We start from the raw sequence: 18,211 nt of genomic DNA, 5'->3' as shown, positions 1-18,211 counted from the left end.
TTGGCTTCTTGCTTGCGGGACATCTCTCTTAGCCTTCTCATGGTAGTGTAATGCCAGCTCAATCTTGAGGCTATCATGTTTAGTGACTTGTACTCCTCTCATCTCTGCTGAATTTTCTTCAGAGTTGCTTTTAGTTCTTTCTTTGTAGGTGTCACACTCTGAACCCAGCATTTGGGTCGGATACATGATAGCCGCACACTCTTTAGGGTGCCCTAAAGAATATGCAAGGCAAAAAATAATTCATTACAATATCTCAATATCTATAAATAATAATGATCTATTTTCATAACAATGAGCAAAATTTATACAATTACTGATTCAATTTCTTCTATCATCCGACTGGATATCAATAACGCTCTATCTATTCATCCACTCACCCGCAAACCCAAATCATAGCTAATTATGAGCATCCTGCAATTCTGAGAAGAAAAAGAAAAATTGAGGGGTGTGAGCTTTACAGTCCAATAAGAATTTCACATATCACACCAATATAATAATATAATCTGAAAATAATGATAAGCAATAAAATATAAAATCTCATGTTTAATATCCAGAATACTGTAAATATTTATAAATTATCTGTCTTATCAAAAGAGATGCATCCTCATATGTTAACGAGTGAAATACTTTTATTCAGCATTAATTTCATGTCTTGTTCTCTATTTCTCCTTTCATAATCACATGATCTTTAACATTTTTCTTTCCGACTTTGGACTAACCAAGAGCATGCTTCAATCTCTATCTAATCCAAATATCTTGCTTAAGTCATAAAGACTGTCCCAAGTATAAACTCTTGGCGAACTATCCCAGGATGAGCTTCTGGCCGACTGTCCCATGTATAAAAGCCCATGGGGGCTGTCTCAGGCATAAGCTCCTGATGAACTGTCCCAGGTATGAGCTCCTGACTGACTGATCCACGTATAAGCCCGTGAAGGCTGTCACAGGTATAAGCTCCTGACAGACTGTCACAAGCATAAGCTCTTGGCAGGCTGTTCCACATGACAAGACTAGTCAAGATCATATTTTTTTCATTTAAATATTACATGCTGATTTCACCAAATCAATTTCGACTTACAATGTGATCAAAATAGATATGTCATATCCATAAAATCATATCATCAATCACTAGCATCCATACATATTAATACACGATATATGTATATTGAAAAATCATACAAGAAATAATAGTATGTCAACATGATAATCCATCAATACGAATCCAACGATATAAAATCAAAGTTATAAATCCAACAATAAAAGTAGTATATATAATGGTGATCATGTATAGGGATTCTTATATTTACCGATGACTGATCTAAAAATAGAAATTGATGAGCTTTTCAATCTGCGAATCCAAAATCAAGATATTTTGTTCGATATCTTATGCAGACAATCGCATCTTTACAAGACCATGATCCACTACAACAAAATAGGTTATTAGCGATGAAAATTTTTTATCGCTAATAATCGATTTTCGTTGCTAATACATATTAGCGACGAAATTTTGGTCGCTAATATTTTATCGCAAATAATCTTGTCGTTGATAATATTTTATGATGAAAAAAAATTTTCATCGCTAGTAAAAGATATTTGCGATGAATATTTTTCATCATTAAAAAAAATAAAAAAATTTAATCTAAAAAAAGATATTTGCGATGAAATAAACTGTCGGTGATAAATAAAAAATTAATAGTAATGAAAATATTTTCATCGTTATTATTTTCGAAAGTTTTAGCAATGAAAAATATACGTCACAAAAAATATTTTTTACAATGAAAATAATTCATCACTATTAATTTAATAAAAAAAAATTTAGAAAATAAAATTAAATAATATTAGCGATAAAAACTTTCATTGCAAATAAGATAATTTTTTATGAAAATTTATATCGCTAATAATTATTTACGATGAATAATTTTTCATCACTGTTAATTATATATTTATTGATAAATTAAATTATGTTAGTAAAATATTTTTGACGATGAATATTTCGTCAGAAATAATTCCATCACTAATAATTTAGTCATATATTTTTTTAAAAATTTATGAATATATATTTTAAATTTATATGTATAATATTTTTTATAAATTAAAAAATTAAAATAAAAAATTTATATAATAAATTGATAAATAAATTTTATTATTTCATTATATTAAATTAAAATTATAAGATATTTAAAATAAAAAAAAGTACATCAATAAGCCATCAAATATCGGCATCTAGAGAACGAGCTGGGGACAGAGAGTGCTCGACGGAGCTCGGACCGACGATGAAGCTCGGATCGGTCTGCTGCTGCCTCATCAGCTGTATTATCTGCTCCATCTGGGTCATCTGCTCCATCATCTAGATCTGAAAGTGCTGATAGTCGTCGATGCGTGCAGCCAACTCCTGAAGTCGCTGTCGATCCTCGGCAGCCTGCCTCTGCACCTTCGTCAGCCGAGCTTCGCATACAGAATGGATGTCCGCCCCAGATGAGTATAAATAAGTCGATTTTTAGAGTTTCTGATACTGCCTGGAAACAGAGTCGGTGCGTACATGATACGGCCATCTCAGCGTTCCAAAGTAACGGGGAACCGCAATCAGGTTTGATAAAGACTTCTGGAGGTTTGAATATTCAATTTTCTTTCAGAGGCGTGAAGTGGGCTAATTCACTTAAGATCTCGGGTAGAATGTGTTCATGTGAAATCCTGTTTAGAGGTGCTTACACAGTGTTTATGTGAAAGCCTCAAATTCTTGGAACACCTAGGGAGGAATTAGTGTACACATTCACTACTATAGCTGTACTGATTGGTTACGACTCCTCTGTAACTAAACTATATATCTATAAATAAATATTGGAGGTTTATCCTTCTGTTCATCAAAAAAAAAAAAAAAAGAAGAAAATTTCATCTCAATCATTTTTAAGGTGGAAATTACTGTGCCTTTTATAAAGACATGGAAAAGACGCACAACAATTCATGACGAACTAACCAGCTCTATTTCATGCATCCTCAACGGAGGCATAGAATCTTCATTTGGACTTTCATGCCATGCTGGTGCAGTTGCTGTTGAGCCCGTGCCGCTGTCACTCCAGTTAGCAATAGCTGCCCCAGATGTGAGCAAATGCTGGAATGGATTCAATGGTGGGGCGATTTCCATCTCTCCCTCCAGCATCTTGACCACCTTGCTCATAGGAGGCCTTTCTTCTGGCTGATACTGAACACACCACAAGGCCACCTTACACATTCTCTCTGCCTTCTCTCGGTCCTCTTCCCTTATTCCACAAACAGATGCCACCCCCCCTAGCTGCGCAGTCTCAAATTTCTCCCACACCCATCTGGGGAACCATCTCTGGCTTTGGCCTAGGCTCTCGTCGAAATGCCTTCTCCTCCCAACTATCTCAAACAACAGCATGCCGAAACTATAAACGTCGCACTTGTATGTGACCGGAGCGGGCATCCACATCTCCGGTGCAGCATATCCTGGAGTCCCTCTTCCTCTTGTGATGCTCACATGAGTGTTTCTCCTGCTTAACAGCTTAGCTAGGCCAAAGTCGGCTACCTTGGGACTGAAGTCTGCATCAAGGAGGATGTTTGCAGGCTTTATGTCGTAGTGAATTATCATCTGCTGGCATTCCTCATGCAGGTATCGGATTCCTTTAGCTGTTCCAATTGCAATCTTATGCAGTGTCCCCCATTCGATCTTGCGATCTTTATGGAACAAGTACTTGTCAAGAGAACCATTCTCCATGTACTCATAGACGAGAGCTCTCACTGTGGCATGGAAGCAGAAGCCATAAAGCCTCACCAGATTGACGTGATATGTTCTCCCAATTGTCCCCACTTCAGCCATGAACTGCTCTTCAACTGTCTTGTTCAAACTTCCTGTAAGGACCTTCACAGCCACGGGCACGGTGCCATTCGGGAGTTCTCCCTTGTAAACTACTCCAAAGCCGCCCGAGCCCAACCTTTTGGAGTAATTATGGGTGAAACGAGCTATATCCTGAGGTGAAAACCTGATAGGCTTCTCTCGAGCAATGCCATTGAGAAACTTCTCCACCGTTGTCATTGGTGGTGTGGCTGCTGCATCTGGCCTATTGTTAAAATGTATTGACGGCAGCGCATTGTTAAATTCTATTGACGGTGGCCCATGCTCCCTGAGATATTTGAGAATGATGACTATCTTGGCCACCACGACCACGCACACCGCTAGGGTTGCTACAATTGCTGCAAAAATGTCACAACAATATGATGAGCATTCTGGCCAATAAGATGATAAATAGTGAACTATGAAGAGCAGTTTCTTACCGATGGCGATCACCGCGTATATTGCTGCAAACATCTTGGTAGAGAGGAATCTGTATCCAAGACAAAGAAACGTGAAGATAAGGGCAGAAACTAATGGATGAACAGAGAGGAGCTCTCCTTAAGGGAGAGCAAGTCAATGGTGATTTGGGAAACTGGGAAATTATTTGCAAAACTAGGCTTTGAGGTCTGGCCAAATTACATTTTAAGAAGAAACCGGGGTACAATGTGATGATTTATGCATGCATAAGATACATTGATTTTGCAAATTGATGCGCTTCATGCGAGCAAGTCTTCTTCTGCATCATATTAAAGTCTCACTACAAGTAATTCAGTGATTCCGTGTGCTTTCATACATATTACAGAATTTTGTGCAACTCGCCTACTAGAACATACTCTTGTGCAACTCGCCAATTAATGCAGTAGCATATGTGACCAAAGATTATATGGTCCACGTAGGAGCTTAGGGATCTGAAACTAATCACCTAAAATTAAGAAGTCATTCACCTAACTCTGCCTTCTTTTTATTTGGTTGCAAATCACATTATGCCAATCAGAAAATTGAAGAATATCTAGTTCTAATGTCTTTTGGCACACTCTTTTTCCGGTTGATATTAATAACTACAATTTAATAACATATTTTGTAGGATTTAACTTGTTCCAAACAAGTTACGCACAATGTTTCGATATGGTCGCAGCTCATTTCTGAAAGGTAACAATTAGTGGTCCCACCTATTTACAGAATGAACCAAGCATATTTCTGACTTCTCCCTCTCTTTCTTTCTCTCTACTTAACCATATTCTTCCCATTGATCCTTTTATATCCATACAACACGTAATATTAAGATAAAATAAATCCCATTATTTAATCTATTTTTTCAAAATTTTTAGCGAGTCCATCCTTCTCTCTCCTTTTTTTAAAATCAGCAGCATATTCCATAAATTTTGTTTCAGTTGATTCATAAATCAATCCCTCAATTTTAGCAAAGTTTTGCTGCTTGGATTCCACGAATAATTGTTAATATTTCAATAGTTCAGCTGTGAAGTTTTTCTCTGTTTGTTTTAGCCGATAATGATCGAGATTCAGCAAAAAGTACTAAAATGAAGCGGAGACGAAAGGAAGCATGCTTGAGGTACCCATGAAGGGACTGTGTTTCGGTAAGAAGCCCAGTGATCTCAAAGAAGAATCTCGAACGACTTGTAATTGCTTCGGTTCTAAATCCAAGCATATATCAAGAGGAAAAAGAAGGCCAGAGGCAAGACTTACCGGCTTGATCAGTATTGCAGAGAACAAAGATACTTCCTAAATCTTCAAGCGCCCAAGCTAGAAGCTGTCACTTCTGGATTAAAGTCTCAGATTCATGAAGAGAAATGAGATAATACTAGTGCTTTCTTTCACTTAAATCATCACAGGAACTGGGAAACACAAAGCTGGAAGACAAGAATCTACGCCATAATTTTCTCTTTGGACCATGTCAAAATATTAAGACGGTTCAAGCAAGCAACCGTGAATTGTTCTACTCCATAATTTTTTGCACGAAAAAAGAATTGACCTCCTGATATCTTATTGTTGACTCTGGGTGGGAGCTTCCGTAGCAAAAGCTAGGCTTTGGGGTCTGGCAGAAGCCGCAGAACGGACATAGAGCTTCGCTGGATTGTTTGATATGGGTTTCGGCCCACCAAATCCAGTTGGAGCCCCAGACTAGCTGGTAGGGGAAACCGTCAAAGTATTTCCCACGAGACTACGGCTGACATATGCCAACAAAGGACGAAGGGAAGCAGGGGCAGGCGGGGGTGCAAGATTAGATGTTTCTAACCTGTGCGCCAGGTCAACTTCAGTCGGTCTTTCCGCCTTACAACTCATAAACCCATCTGGATTTAAATCCAGGTGGCATCTCTATCATATTTTTTTAAAATAAATAAAATATTGTGTCTCATTTCATTTTTCGAGCCCTTACTTTGTCATCAAGGAACAACCACCTCGACTTTTATTACACGCCATTTCAAAGCATAAGGAGCATTGATCAAAACACAGAAACATTTTAGTAGAAGGAAAAATCGGAATGTATATTTTTTTTTGATATAAAAGTTTAGGAATATCATACACCTCTCCTGTACGCTATGTTGACATGGTAATGCCAATATTCCTGGGGGCGCTAAAAGGCCTTTTTGAAGCTTAAAGGGTAAGGGTTATGGACAATATATGTGATGGCCTTGTATCGTATCCAGAAAAAGCTGGCTAGAAGTATTATTTGGTTTGTTTAGTTTTGTTTAAGTGCCAAAGATCCCCTAAATACAAATTCAATATGAGATTGTATGCACACCCACATGAGTCCTCATATATTCTTCCGATATAATTCTGACCATCCTCGCCAGATTAGGAGTCCAATCTCCAACATAGTCACACACTATGGTTGACTCATAATCAGCCTAAGAAGGGAGTATGATACAATTTCCCACAATCCACATGAATCAAGGACCTGGTCCTTCTATTATATTCGGTCCTCGCATACTCTCAAAGTTTAAACTTGGGCATTCCTACCTGCCAAGCTAAGCACCATACTCAAACAGAATTACATATCATGATCAACTCATAATCGATCTGAAAAGGCCCATGCTGATTCATTTCTTTGGTTAGTTTATCCTATTTGGGTTTTGGTTATTTGGCCACTTGATTCTTCCCTTTTAGTAAATTGAAGTTATTAAATACCATTGTTTACTGGAATTTATAAATTTTATTTCCAAATGATTAAGTTTCTTCAGTCTTATAACGGTGTTCCTTTTTCATTTTAAGGTTCTTATGCTTCTTCTAGACTATTTTTTCTGTTTATTGAAATGAAGTCATATTGTTGTATTTTTTTTTATTCGGGCATTTAGTTTCTTGTCTTGATGCTCAACCATGCTGAACAAGAAATATGGGTATGGTGCGTCACAGATTGGTTTGTTTACTTCTTTTACATCCAGGTAATTATAATTCCTTTCTGAGATGTTTTTCTGACACCATTAGTAATTCTGTCATATTTTTCTTGAAACACTATCTGGAAAAGTAGTTTCTAATTTTTTTTGTTGCTTTATAATATGTGGAGATATTTTCTTCTGGAATTAATTTCTTGGTGCCTTGGGGGACTTGAGGAGTAACATTTGATCGAATATGTTGAAAAGTTTCTTTTGGCTCTTATATGTGGTGGTTTCCAAAAAATTGCCACCTTTGTTTTAACATATCTAAAGGTCTATTCTGTATGAAACCATAGAAAATCTAAGCAGTGTTATCCCAGTGATAAATCCAATATAGATGTCCCTTTTTTGGTTTTCATAGGTAAGATCTACAATGCTGCACAAGAGGTTCATCATGTACTGCCCGTACCACATCGATACTAAACTAAGACTCAGTAATGGAAGCATATCATCATCAAGTCTTAGTATATAAAACTAACTTCATGTTCGGCATACTGACACTATACAGTATGATACTGGTACAGGGTCCACTATCGAGATAGCAATCCCTAATCCCTTGTGTGAACTAAATTCATGTTTCCTAAAGAGAAGAGAGATAAATTTTACATGTACAAGTCCTTGATAGGATTCACTAACTCTGCTCAACCAGATGAATAACTTGTGCTTCCACTCTGTAGAACTGAGCCAGAATTGTATGGGACCATGTGAGCAAATGGGTTTGTAGGTGGCATAATTTCATCTTCCCCCTCCAACATCCTCACCACACTACTCATTGAAGGCCTTGCTTCCGGTTGATACTGAATACACCACAATGCCACATTACACATTCTCTCTGCCTTCTCTCCATCCTTTTTTTCAATTCCAGCGACCGTTAGTATTGGCTCCATTTTCCCCTCCTGAAACTTCTCCCAAACCCATTTTGGGAACCACTCCTGACTTTTGGTATTCTTGAAACTGAGATTCCTCCTCCTCCCCAAGATCTCGAACAGAAGCATCCCAAAACTGTAGACATCGCATTTCTGAGTCACGGGCAATGGCATCCACAGCTCTGGTGCAGCATAACCAGGAGTTCACCTGGCTCCTGTTATAGTAACATGGGTGTTATCTCTGTCGCAGAGCTTTGCCAACCCAAAATCAGTTACCTTGGGAGAGAAATTTGCGGTGAGGAGAACATTTGCTGGTTTTATATCATAATGGATTGTCTTCTGTTGACACTCTTCATGTAAGTATCTGATTCCCATGGCAGTCCCGATTGCTATCTCATGCAGTTTCACCCATTCTATGCTGTGGTTCTCATCAAACAAGAACCTGTCCAGCGATCCATTCTCCATGTACTCGTACACCAGAGCTTTAACTGTTGTCTCGAAGCAAAATCCATATAGCCTGACTAGATTGATATGATAAGTTCTGCCTATGGTGCCAACTTCTGCCATGAACTGCTGCTCTGCTCTCCCATCCAAGTTTTTATGGAGGACCTTAACTGCCACCCGCAGGCCATTAGGAAATCGTCCTTTGTTGACTACACCAAAGCCACCTGAGCTTAGTTCCTCTGAATAGTTTCTAGTGAAGTCTTTCAGATGTTCAGGAGTAAATCTCGTGGGCTTCTCTTTCAACATATCATCAAGGAACCTGTTGATTGGTTCCTTTTCGATCTTCCAATCCATGTTCGAGGCAGACGCGAGTGGTGTGATTGCAGTGTTGTCTCTTCTTGCCTGCATCATGTTTGATTTTGTTTTGTTTATCTTGACACATGTAGATAAGATTAGCTATGACAATTACCACCCTACATCCTGCAATTATTCCAACTGAAACAAACGAAGGAAATGTGACTGAGAATTTGAAACATCGTGAAGCATTCATGCGAGGATTGCATCAGGAGTTAAGAGTTGGCTCACCGATGGGAATGACATAGGCCACTCCAGTAGTGCCAGCCATATCTGTAAAGGGTGGAAAGAAAGGAGAGGGATTTAATATTGGAATATGCAACAATAGAACCAAAGTCAGGTAAAAACTCATGGAAAGTACACTAGTGGCTCCAATATTGGCGGAGTAAAAAAATCTTCTTCTTTTCTTGCTTCCACTACTTGAATGTTTGTACTGTAGTTATTTGTGTGTCTAAAAGCACTTCCATTTCTTGATGTGGGGAAGCATAACCAGCTATATTTCTATGCCTAGTGGTGGTGACGCTGGGATTGATAAATGTCTGTGTTGCATGATGCTTTCTTAATTATATTATCTTTATATCCTGTTGGAATATATCGGCCGACTCCTATATGCCGATTTATCTTCGGAACGATCCGACCGACGTCCGACTCTACCCACCAAACAGACAGACGACTCCGACAATGACTGCCGACGATATCCGACCGAAGGTATGCTGGCCGAACAGACCAATACTGCTTCCAACCGGCCGAACGGCCGAACCTACATCACCGACTCACTGTTGGGGGTGGCAGCCGACGTCCAACTTCCACAATGCACCAGATCAGCCGACGGTGTCTCCGAGTCACCACCCGACGTCCCGACAGCCGAATACCGACATATAGTCGGCCAACCCGTCCGAACGCTGTACAACCGCTATGGGCTGTTGCCCCGCTAGGGACATGCGGTACGGCCGTCCTGGGGCATTGTCCTGTCAAGAACATGGATTAATTCCAATGACTTGACAACCCACGATGATTTGACAGCCTCCGACGATTTGACAACTCCCCAGTTGTCTGCATCATTAATGGCGGGACCATACCGCATTCTACTATAAAATGGGGTAAGGCAACAGTTTTGGTAAGCGCCTTTAAGCTCTTGAGCTCTCTAGCTCGCTCTCTCTCCCGCTGAGCCCCTGATTTTTCACTATTGCCTAGTCTCCTTTCTGACTTGACCGTCGGAGGGTCCCCGCCGGAGGCATCTCCGGTCAGTGAGGACTTTTTTTGCAGGTGCACGATCCCGACGATCGGACGATGGAGGGATTGGCTGCAACAGATTTGACGCGCCAAGTAGGGACTTCGACGGAGGTAAGACAGCGAGCTCCACAGAGCTTGAAAAATCACTCGGGATGACAAAAATCAGAGCTCAGCGATTGAGAGCTACCGGATCGACGAGGCACTCTTCCCGTCGGGAAAATGCCCCTCCACCTTTCATGGCGGAATCCAGCTCTCTGCATTCGATGGTGACCACGGAGGCACAGATCACGGCGATCATGCGGTAAATGATCGTTCTGACGAACGCGATCAAAAACCTCCAACAACAACCGACCCAGTTGCCGCAACCATCGACGGAACAACCGGCGGTGCACCCTATGCCGTCCAGAAGCAGCCGCCGACGCCCACGTCAACTTTCATCTCCTCCTCAAGAGCAGCCATCTCATCACTCCCACCGAGAAGGGGGGAGGCGGCCACAGCGTGACACCCGCCGATCTCGACGTCCCTCTCCTTCCCAGCTGGAGCGAGCAAGGAAGGAGAAGCGGCCGCGGACGCCATCCACCTCACTCTCAAATTCGTCGGGAGGTTCGACCCCTGGGGTTTCTCAACACCGATGGTTGGACGACTACGAACGTAAGTTCGAAGAAATCGACCGTCGGCTTGCCCAGCTCCAGATGGATGGTCAGAAGTCTTCAAACGACGTCGACTTCCGAACCATCCAATCTCTCTCCCAATTTATCCTCGACGAACCGATCTCTAGTCGGTTCAAGATGCCTCATGTGGAGCCTTACGACGGCTCCACCGACCCAGTTGACCATCTAGAGAGCTACAAGGCACTCATGATGATTCAAGGGGCAATCGATGCCCTCCTATGCATCGGCTTCCCCGCCACGCTTCGTAAAGCTGTCAAGGCCTGGTACTCCGGCCTCCACTCAGGATGTATCCACTCCTTCAGATAGCTTGAGCATTCTTTCGTGGCCCATTTCAGCACCAGCCGGAAACCGTCACGAATCTCGGACAGTCTTTTCTCCCTCAAGTAGGGAGAAAATGAGACACTCTGACACTTTGTGGCTCGATTCAATACAGCCACTCTTGAGGTCTAGGACCTCAACGAAGACATGGCTATCTCGACCATGAAGAGAGGGCTAAGGGGATCCCGATTCACATATTCCTTGGACAAGACCCTCCCCCGAACGTACGTCGAATTGCTGGAGCATGCGTACAAATACATGCGCACGAACGAAGGAGCTTCCGACCGGTGCCTGACTAAGGGCACGGGTCAGAAGGAGAAGCGGAAAAAAAGTTGGGCTCCTGCTGAACCCAGCAGGCCCCCGACCGACAAACGGGTCTCGCCCCGATGATGGAGTTCGAGATCGCCCCGATGATGGAGTCCAAGACCGACGCATCACAGGTATGACTCCTACACCCCTCTCTCCACTCCTCGTGAGCAGATCCTGATGGAGATCAAAGGAGCGAAATATTTGCGACGGCCTCCACCTCTGAAGGCAAAGGGCCTCAACCGGAGAAAATACTGTCGATTCCATCAGGGCCACGGTCACAACATCGAGCAATGCATCCAACTCAAGGATGAAAAAGAGGCCCTTATACAATGAGGGTACCTTGAAAAGTACCGGAGGGACCCACCGACTCGGCCCCTTTCCCACCAACGACCCCAACCGATTGAAGAGGCAGCGAACAATCAGCCTACTGCTGGAGTCATCAATATGATCTCCAAACGACTAGACCGAGGAACAACTGCTGAAGGGGAGTCGACGAAGAGACCGTGCCAGGATGATGTAATCATCTTTACAGATGAAGATGCTCGGAGAATCCAAACTCCCTATGATGATGCTGTTGTTGTCTCGACGACAATTGCGAATTATGATGTAAAAATTTTTTTTGTTGATAATGGAAGCTCGACTAACATTTTGTTTTACTCGACCTTCTTCCGAATGCGACTGTCGACCGACTGACTCAGGAGAGTCTCTACTCCCCTAATGAGTTTCGTCGGGGAGGCCGTCGCAGTGGAAGGAGAAATTACTCTTTCTGTGACAGTTGGGGCCGAACTACAACAAAGCACCGTCTACATGACCTTCACGGTCGTCCAAGTACCTTCGGCCTATAACGCCATACTTGGAAGATCCGGACTAAACACCCTCAGAGCAATAGTCTCAACATATCACTTGCTGGTCTGGTTCTCGACTAAAAATGGAGCTGGAAAAATGCACAGGGATCAACAGCTTGCTCGACGATGCTTCCAAATCTCTACTCAAAATAATAAATCGAAGGACTCCCTGCCGGTCGACAAGCTGGACCAACGAGAAGAGGAGGAATGGGGTGAACCGACTGAACAGCTGATTTCCATCCCGATGATAAAGAATCCTGAACAGGTCGTCTGGGTCAGGTCGCAGTTGTCCGACCCAGAGTGACAGCAGCTGATAGAGCTATTGAAAGCCAACGCCAACATATTCGCTTGATCGATAGTGGATATGTTCGGCATACCTCCAGAAATAATGACTCACCGACTCAACATCGCCCCTGGCATGAGGTCGGTGAGACAGAAGAAACGGTCTTTCGCTTCTGAAAGACAGAAGGCCATCGACGAGGAAGTAGACAAGCTACTCGAGACAGGCTTCATCAGAGAAACTGCATATCCCAACTGGTTTGTCAATGTCGTCATGGTAAAGAAAACCAACAAAAAGTGAAGGATCTGTATCGACTACACTGACCTGAATCGAGCCTGCCCGAAGGATGGCTTTCCACTATCGAAGATCGACCAACTGGTGGATGCGACGTCCGGTCATCGACTGCTCAGCTTCATAGACGCCTTTGCCAGATATAACCAGATTTGGATGGCGCCCAAGCATGAAGAGCATACGGTCTTCGTGACCGCCAAGGGCCTTTACTGTTACAGAGTGATGTCCTTCAATATGAAGAATGCCGGAGCCACCTACCAATGCCTCGTTAATAAGGTCTTCAAAGCTCAAATCGAGCACAAATTAGAGGTGTACGTGGACGATATGCTGGTGAAGAGTGCACAGGCTTCAGATCATGTTCAAAACTTGGAAGAAATTTTTTGCACTCTTCGACGATATCGGATGAAGCTAAATCTGACCAAGTGCACCTTCGGAGTAACTCCAAAGAAGTTTCTCAGATTTCTCGTTTTTCAACGTGGGATTGAGGCCAACCCCGAGAAGATAAAGGCGATCATCAACATACGGCACCCGAACACCAAAAAAGAAATGCAGCAGCTCAATGGAAGGATCATCGCACTCAGTCGGTTCATTTTTCGATCGGCTGAGAGATGCCTCCCGTTCGTTAAAACCCTGAGGCAGACAAAGAACTTCTCTTGGCCGAATGAGTACCGGCAAGCCTTCGAAGATCTGAAGAAATATCTGACTTCTCCACCCCTGCTTGTAAAGCCAGAGGTCGGAGAAATATTGTACCTTTACTTGGCTACTGCCTCAGAGGCGGTTAGTTTGATACTCGTCTGGGAGAACGAGAGCCAAACTCACCAGCCCATATATTATACCAGCAAAGTGCTCCACGAAGCCAAAACTCGATACTCAAGGGCAGAGAAGATGATATTTGCCTTGGTCATATCAGCGCAATGACTCCATCCGTATTTTCAAGCACACGCCATCGTGGTCCTCACCGACCAGCCCCTGAGGGCGATCCTCTATCACCCCGACACATCAGGACGACTGATGAAATGGGTGGTGAAGCTGAGTGAGTTTGACATCCAGTATCGATCGTGACCTGCTTTGAAAGCCCAGGTCCTGGCCGATTTTATTGCGGAATGTCCGACAGTCGACCAAATATCGGCAGACGGGAGCTCCAAAGAAGCTACGACCTCTGAACATAACCCTGGGTCAACCTGAGTGTTACACATAGATGGAGCTTCCAATGCCCAAGGGAGCGGGGTCAGGTTCCTTCTCACCAACTCGGAGGGAGTAGTTATCGAGTACGCCCTCCGATTCAACTTCAAAGCTTCCAATAATCAAGCCGAATATGAAGCACTTCTCGCTGGCTTGAGAGTGGTGAAGGAGCTCGGGATCGACAGCCTCATAGTCTTCTCCGACTCCCAGCTGATTGTGGAGCAAGTCAAAGGTGAATTCGAAGCACGGGATCCGACCATGGTGAAATATTTTCAGAAGGTGAGAGATCTCGTGGCACACCTCAAGTATTTCGAGATCTTCCACATTTCCAAGATGGAGAATGCTCTGGCCGACTCACTCTCCAGGCTTGCGACATCTGCCTATGGTGCTTTGGGTCGGACACTCGTGGAGAGTCTCGAGCAATCGAGCATCGACAGGGCTGAGGAGGTGCTACAACTGACGATCGAGCCAAGCTGGATGGACCTGATCGTTCAGTATCTGACTGACGGAATCAACCTTGAGGACCCCGCGGAAGCCAAGCGACTCCGGTGGATGGCCTCCCAATATGTAATGATGGATGGACGACTCTACAAAAGGTCATTCTCCCTTCCCTTGCTAAAGTGCCTAGGACCGATGGATGTGGACTACGCACTCAGAGAGGTGCATGAAGGGATCTGCGGAAGTCACTTGGGGGGTAAATCCTTGACCTACAAAGTCCTACGGTAAGGTTACTACTGGCCCACCATGAAGAAAGATGCGGCTGACTTGGTTCGGAGGTGTGAGCCATGTCAAAGGTACGCCAACTTACAACACCGGCCCGCCAACCAGTTGACTTTCATTGTCGTCCCGTGGCCCTTCGCCCAATGGAGAATCGACATACTCGGTCCTTTCCCTCTGGCGTCTGGCCAAAGAAAGTTCATAGTCATCGCGATCGACTACTTCACCAAGTGGGTGGAGGCTGAACCCCTAGCGCAAATCACCGAGCATAAGATGGAAGACTTTATCCAGAAGTCCATCATCTCTAGATTTGGACTGCCACACACTATCATCACCGATAATGGGCGACAGTTCGACAACCATGACTTCAGAGAGTTCTATGCGAGATTTCATATCACGCATAAGCTGACCTCGATTGGGCATCCACAGTCCAATGGAGAAGTCAAAGTAACCAATCGGACCATTCTGTATGGGTTGAAGACTCGATTGAATGAAGCCAGAGGCCTCTGGGTTGAGGAGTTACACTCGGTCCTGTGGGCATACCGAACGACACTCCGTGTTCCGACCGGGGAATCTCCTTTCAATTTGGCCTATGGGACGGAGGCAATGATCCCACTAGAGATCGGGCTACCATCGATTAGAGTTGAGCAATACTGTGAATCAGGCAACTCCGAGTGTCGGAGAGCTGACTTGGACCTCCTACCTGAGCTCCGACGCAAGGCTCAACTCCGCATGGCTTCCTACCGATAAAGAGTGGCCCGATACTACAACACTAAAGTTAGGCCAAAGTCTTTCAGACCTGGAGACCTGGTTTTAAGGAAGGCAAAAGTCTTGAAGCCTCAGGATCAAGAAAAACTGTCCCCAAACTGGAAAGAACCCTACAAGATAGCAGACACCTGCAGGCCGGGCGCCTACCGACTTGAGACCCTGGAAGGGATGGCCATTCTCCGGACTTGAAATGCCGACAATATGAAATTGTATCATCAATAAATTTTTTATGCCCTTGCTCAGAATACAACTAAAATTTAAAACTCCAGAGTCTACAAAGTTCGGCTCTCCGCTGTGGGTCGGCCCTCGCCAGAAGTACGAGCCTCGACACCCTGATTTGGGCCCAACGTCTCGTTGGGAACCTATGGCTCGATCGTCGAATCTATGTCTCGATCGTCGAATCTACATCTCGATTGCCGAACCTATGGCTCGATCGCCAAATCTATGTCTCGATCGTTGAACCTACAGCTCGATCGTCAACGATACATCGAACTCTTACGAGAATCATTTTGTCTACGCTAACGGAAGGCCAGTGCTGGCGATGAAACCTCTCTAAGTTGGAGCCGCGCTCCTTCCACAGTCGACTCTCGATCAACGTGGCTGGCTAACTTGCCGACTTAGCTTCGACTAAGAAGGGCAAAATGCCAAGACGACCACAGTTGCACTTGCGACATACCGACTTGATCACGATCGGTCAAAGGATATTCGGCTTGCCACCATTTATCATACGTCCTGACGTGCACGCCCGATCAAGGACCGGACAATGGATATTCGACTTGTCATCATTATCCTATCCGAATACGTCGAACACCACTCGACTATCAGATTCTACGGGATGATCGTGTCGACAAGCTACGTTCGAGAATATCTACGATGGCCTCCGCCTTTGAAGGCAAAGGGCCTTGATCAATGCGGCTGGCTAACTTGCCGACTTAGCTTCGACTAAGAAGGACAAAATGCCAAGATGACCACAGTCGCACTCGCGACATACCGACTTGGTCACGATCGATTGAAGGATACTCAGTTTGCCACCGTTTATCATACGTCCCGACATGCACGCCCGACCAAGGGTCGGACAACGAATATTTGACTTGTCATCGTTATCCTATCTGAATATGTCGGACACTACTCGACTATCAGACTCTACGAAATGATCATGTCGACAAGCTACGTTTGGAGATTGGCCGACACCCGACCCGACGTGCACGCCCGACCAAGATTCGGGGGACGGACGCTCGACCTACAGTCGGGATGACTCTCGATCATCAGATCCTATGCAACCTATACAACAGTCAGGACACCGACCTGCGATCGGGGCTTGCTCTGCCCTTAGCATGATGCATGCTATTGACTACCTTAATCAACTACGCTGGATCCTACCGAACGTCCTAACGAGGTATGTCAGAGCTACGACCTATACTCTTGGGGATAGCTCGGCGAGACATATACTTTGAACCGCATGCGGGAAAAAGTTTGAAAAGTCTTTGATTTCATTTAGTTGAAATTAGACTTACAAAATTGGGCTGAAGCCCGATTACAAGTATCAAAGGCGAAACAAAAAACAAAAGAATACAAAAACAATAGAACAGACACTCCGACTATTCGTCAGAATCGACTCCCTGCATCGAAAATAGTTTGGGAGCAACCGGTGTACCCACTCGGGTCGGAGTGGGACTGGAGGTTGGAGCCACCTCACCTTCGGCAGCTCGTTCCACCGGCCCAAGGTCGGCCTCCTCCGCAGTCGTCGGATCCTCCGGCATTGGGTCGGTCTCCTCCTTTGCGGCCTGGTCCTCTGACCCCAGAGGGACGACACTGCTTAGGTCGAGCTCCGGGTGCTGACTCTGAATTGCATCCCGGGCATCCTCGTACCCCACCCGATAGGAGGCAAAGCCGCTCTCGAGGAGCTCCTCCCGGTACTTGTCCGAGCCTCGAAAGTCCTCCACCACCCGATCCAGTGCCTCTTTAGCCGACTCCGCCTCCGCCTTCGCTATGTCGGCATCGGCTTGGGCGGAGGACAAGTTCTCCTTGGCCTTAGCCAGGTTTTTCAGGCTAATCCGAAGTTGTTCGCGCTCGACCTCGAGCTCTCTGACGCAGCCGTCCCGCTCACGCTGCAGTCGGTGAACGAAACGGGTCTTGCGCTGGACCTACTCGCGAGCCGACTGAAGTTCGGCCTCCGAGGTGGCTAGGCCGTTGGTGAGTCGGAAAATCTCCTCCCCGAGTCTTATAGTGGGTAATCCTTAACTACAAGCTATATATTAAGGATGCTTTAAGATATGTATAAGTGGACAAATGAAGGGGTTTAAAGTGCTTTGAGATATGTGCAATGGATAATCTTTTAATGTAAGCCATATATAGGGGTGCCTTGAGATCTTTACATGCGAATGAATGAAGAGATTCGAAGTACTTTGAGATTTGCACAGTAGGTGATCCTTAAAAATGAGCCATATACTGAGGATGCTTTGAGATCTGTGTAGTGGTTTGCAAACAAGTTTGGAGTATTTTAAGATCTGCAAGGTGGTTGATCCTTTATCGTTATATACTAAGGGTGTTTTAAGATCTTTACAAGCAGGTGAACGAGGGAATTCACAAATTTTTATGATTTTTCTCGAATCAAATTCTCATGATCTTTTTTGGATCAAATTCTTCATGATCTTTTTTAGATCAAATTTTCATACTATCTTGGTAGCTAGCGCT

The 18,211-nt window shown here is 44.2% G+C and overlaps 1 protein-coding gene and 1 pseudogene across 1 annotated transcript; both read right to left on the bottom strand.

The window, feature by feature from the left end:
• Nucleotides 1-2,801: 2,801 nt before the first annotated feature.
• On the bottom strand, nt 2,802-5,721 carry LOC105039652 (rust resistance kinase Lr10-like). Its single transcript, XM_010915867.3, has 3 exons — nt 5,552-5,721; nt 4,288-4,337; nt 2,802-4,206 (listed from the first exon to the last, which is right to left on the bottom strand). The coding sequence occupies exons 2-3, from the start codon at nt 4,319-4,321 to the stop codon at nt 2,957-2,959; spliced, it is 1,284 nt and encodes a 427-aa protein (XP_010914169.2). The 5' UTR covers nt 4,322-4,337; nt 5,552-5,721; the 3' UTR covers nt 2,802-2,956.
• Nucleotides 5,722-7,880: 2,159 nt separating this feature from the next.
• On the bottom strand, nt 7,881-8,957 carry LOC105039743 (rust resistance kinase Lr10-like; annotated as a pseudogene).
• Between the last annotated feature and the right edge of the window lie 9,254 nt (nt 8,958-18,211).

This window comes from Elaeis guineensis, chromosome 1 (genome assembly GCF_000442705.2).
Source record: "Elaeis guineensis isolate ETL-2024a chromosome 1, EG11, whole genome shotgun sequence".
Taxonomy (NCBI): Eukaryota; Viridiplantae; Streptophyta; class Magnoliopsida; order Arecales; family Arecaceae; genus Elaeis; species Elaeis guineensis.
The sequence above is the reverse complement of the archived record's forward strand: the minus strand, read 5'-3'. Positions and strand labels throughout refer to the sequence as shown.

Bases quoted from the DNA above. Each gene is read 5' to 3' on its own strand.
- LOC105039652 (XM_010915867.3), bottom strand. From the start codon at position 4,321: ATGTTTGCAGCAATATACGCGGTGATCGCCATCG. The intron at 4,207-4,287 runs GTAAGAAACTGC...ACATTTTTGCAG, and splicing joins ATACGCGGTGATCGCCATCG to CAATTGTAGCAACCCTAGCG.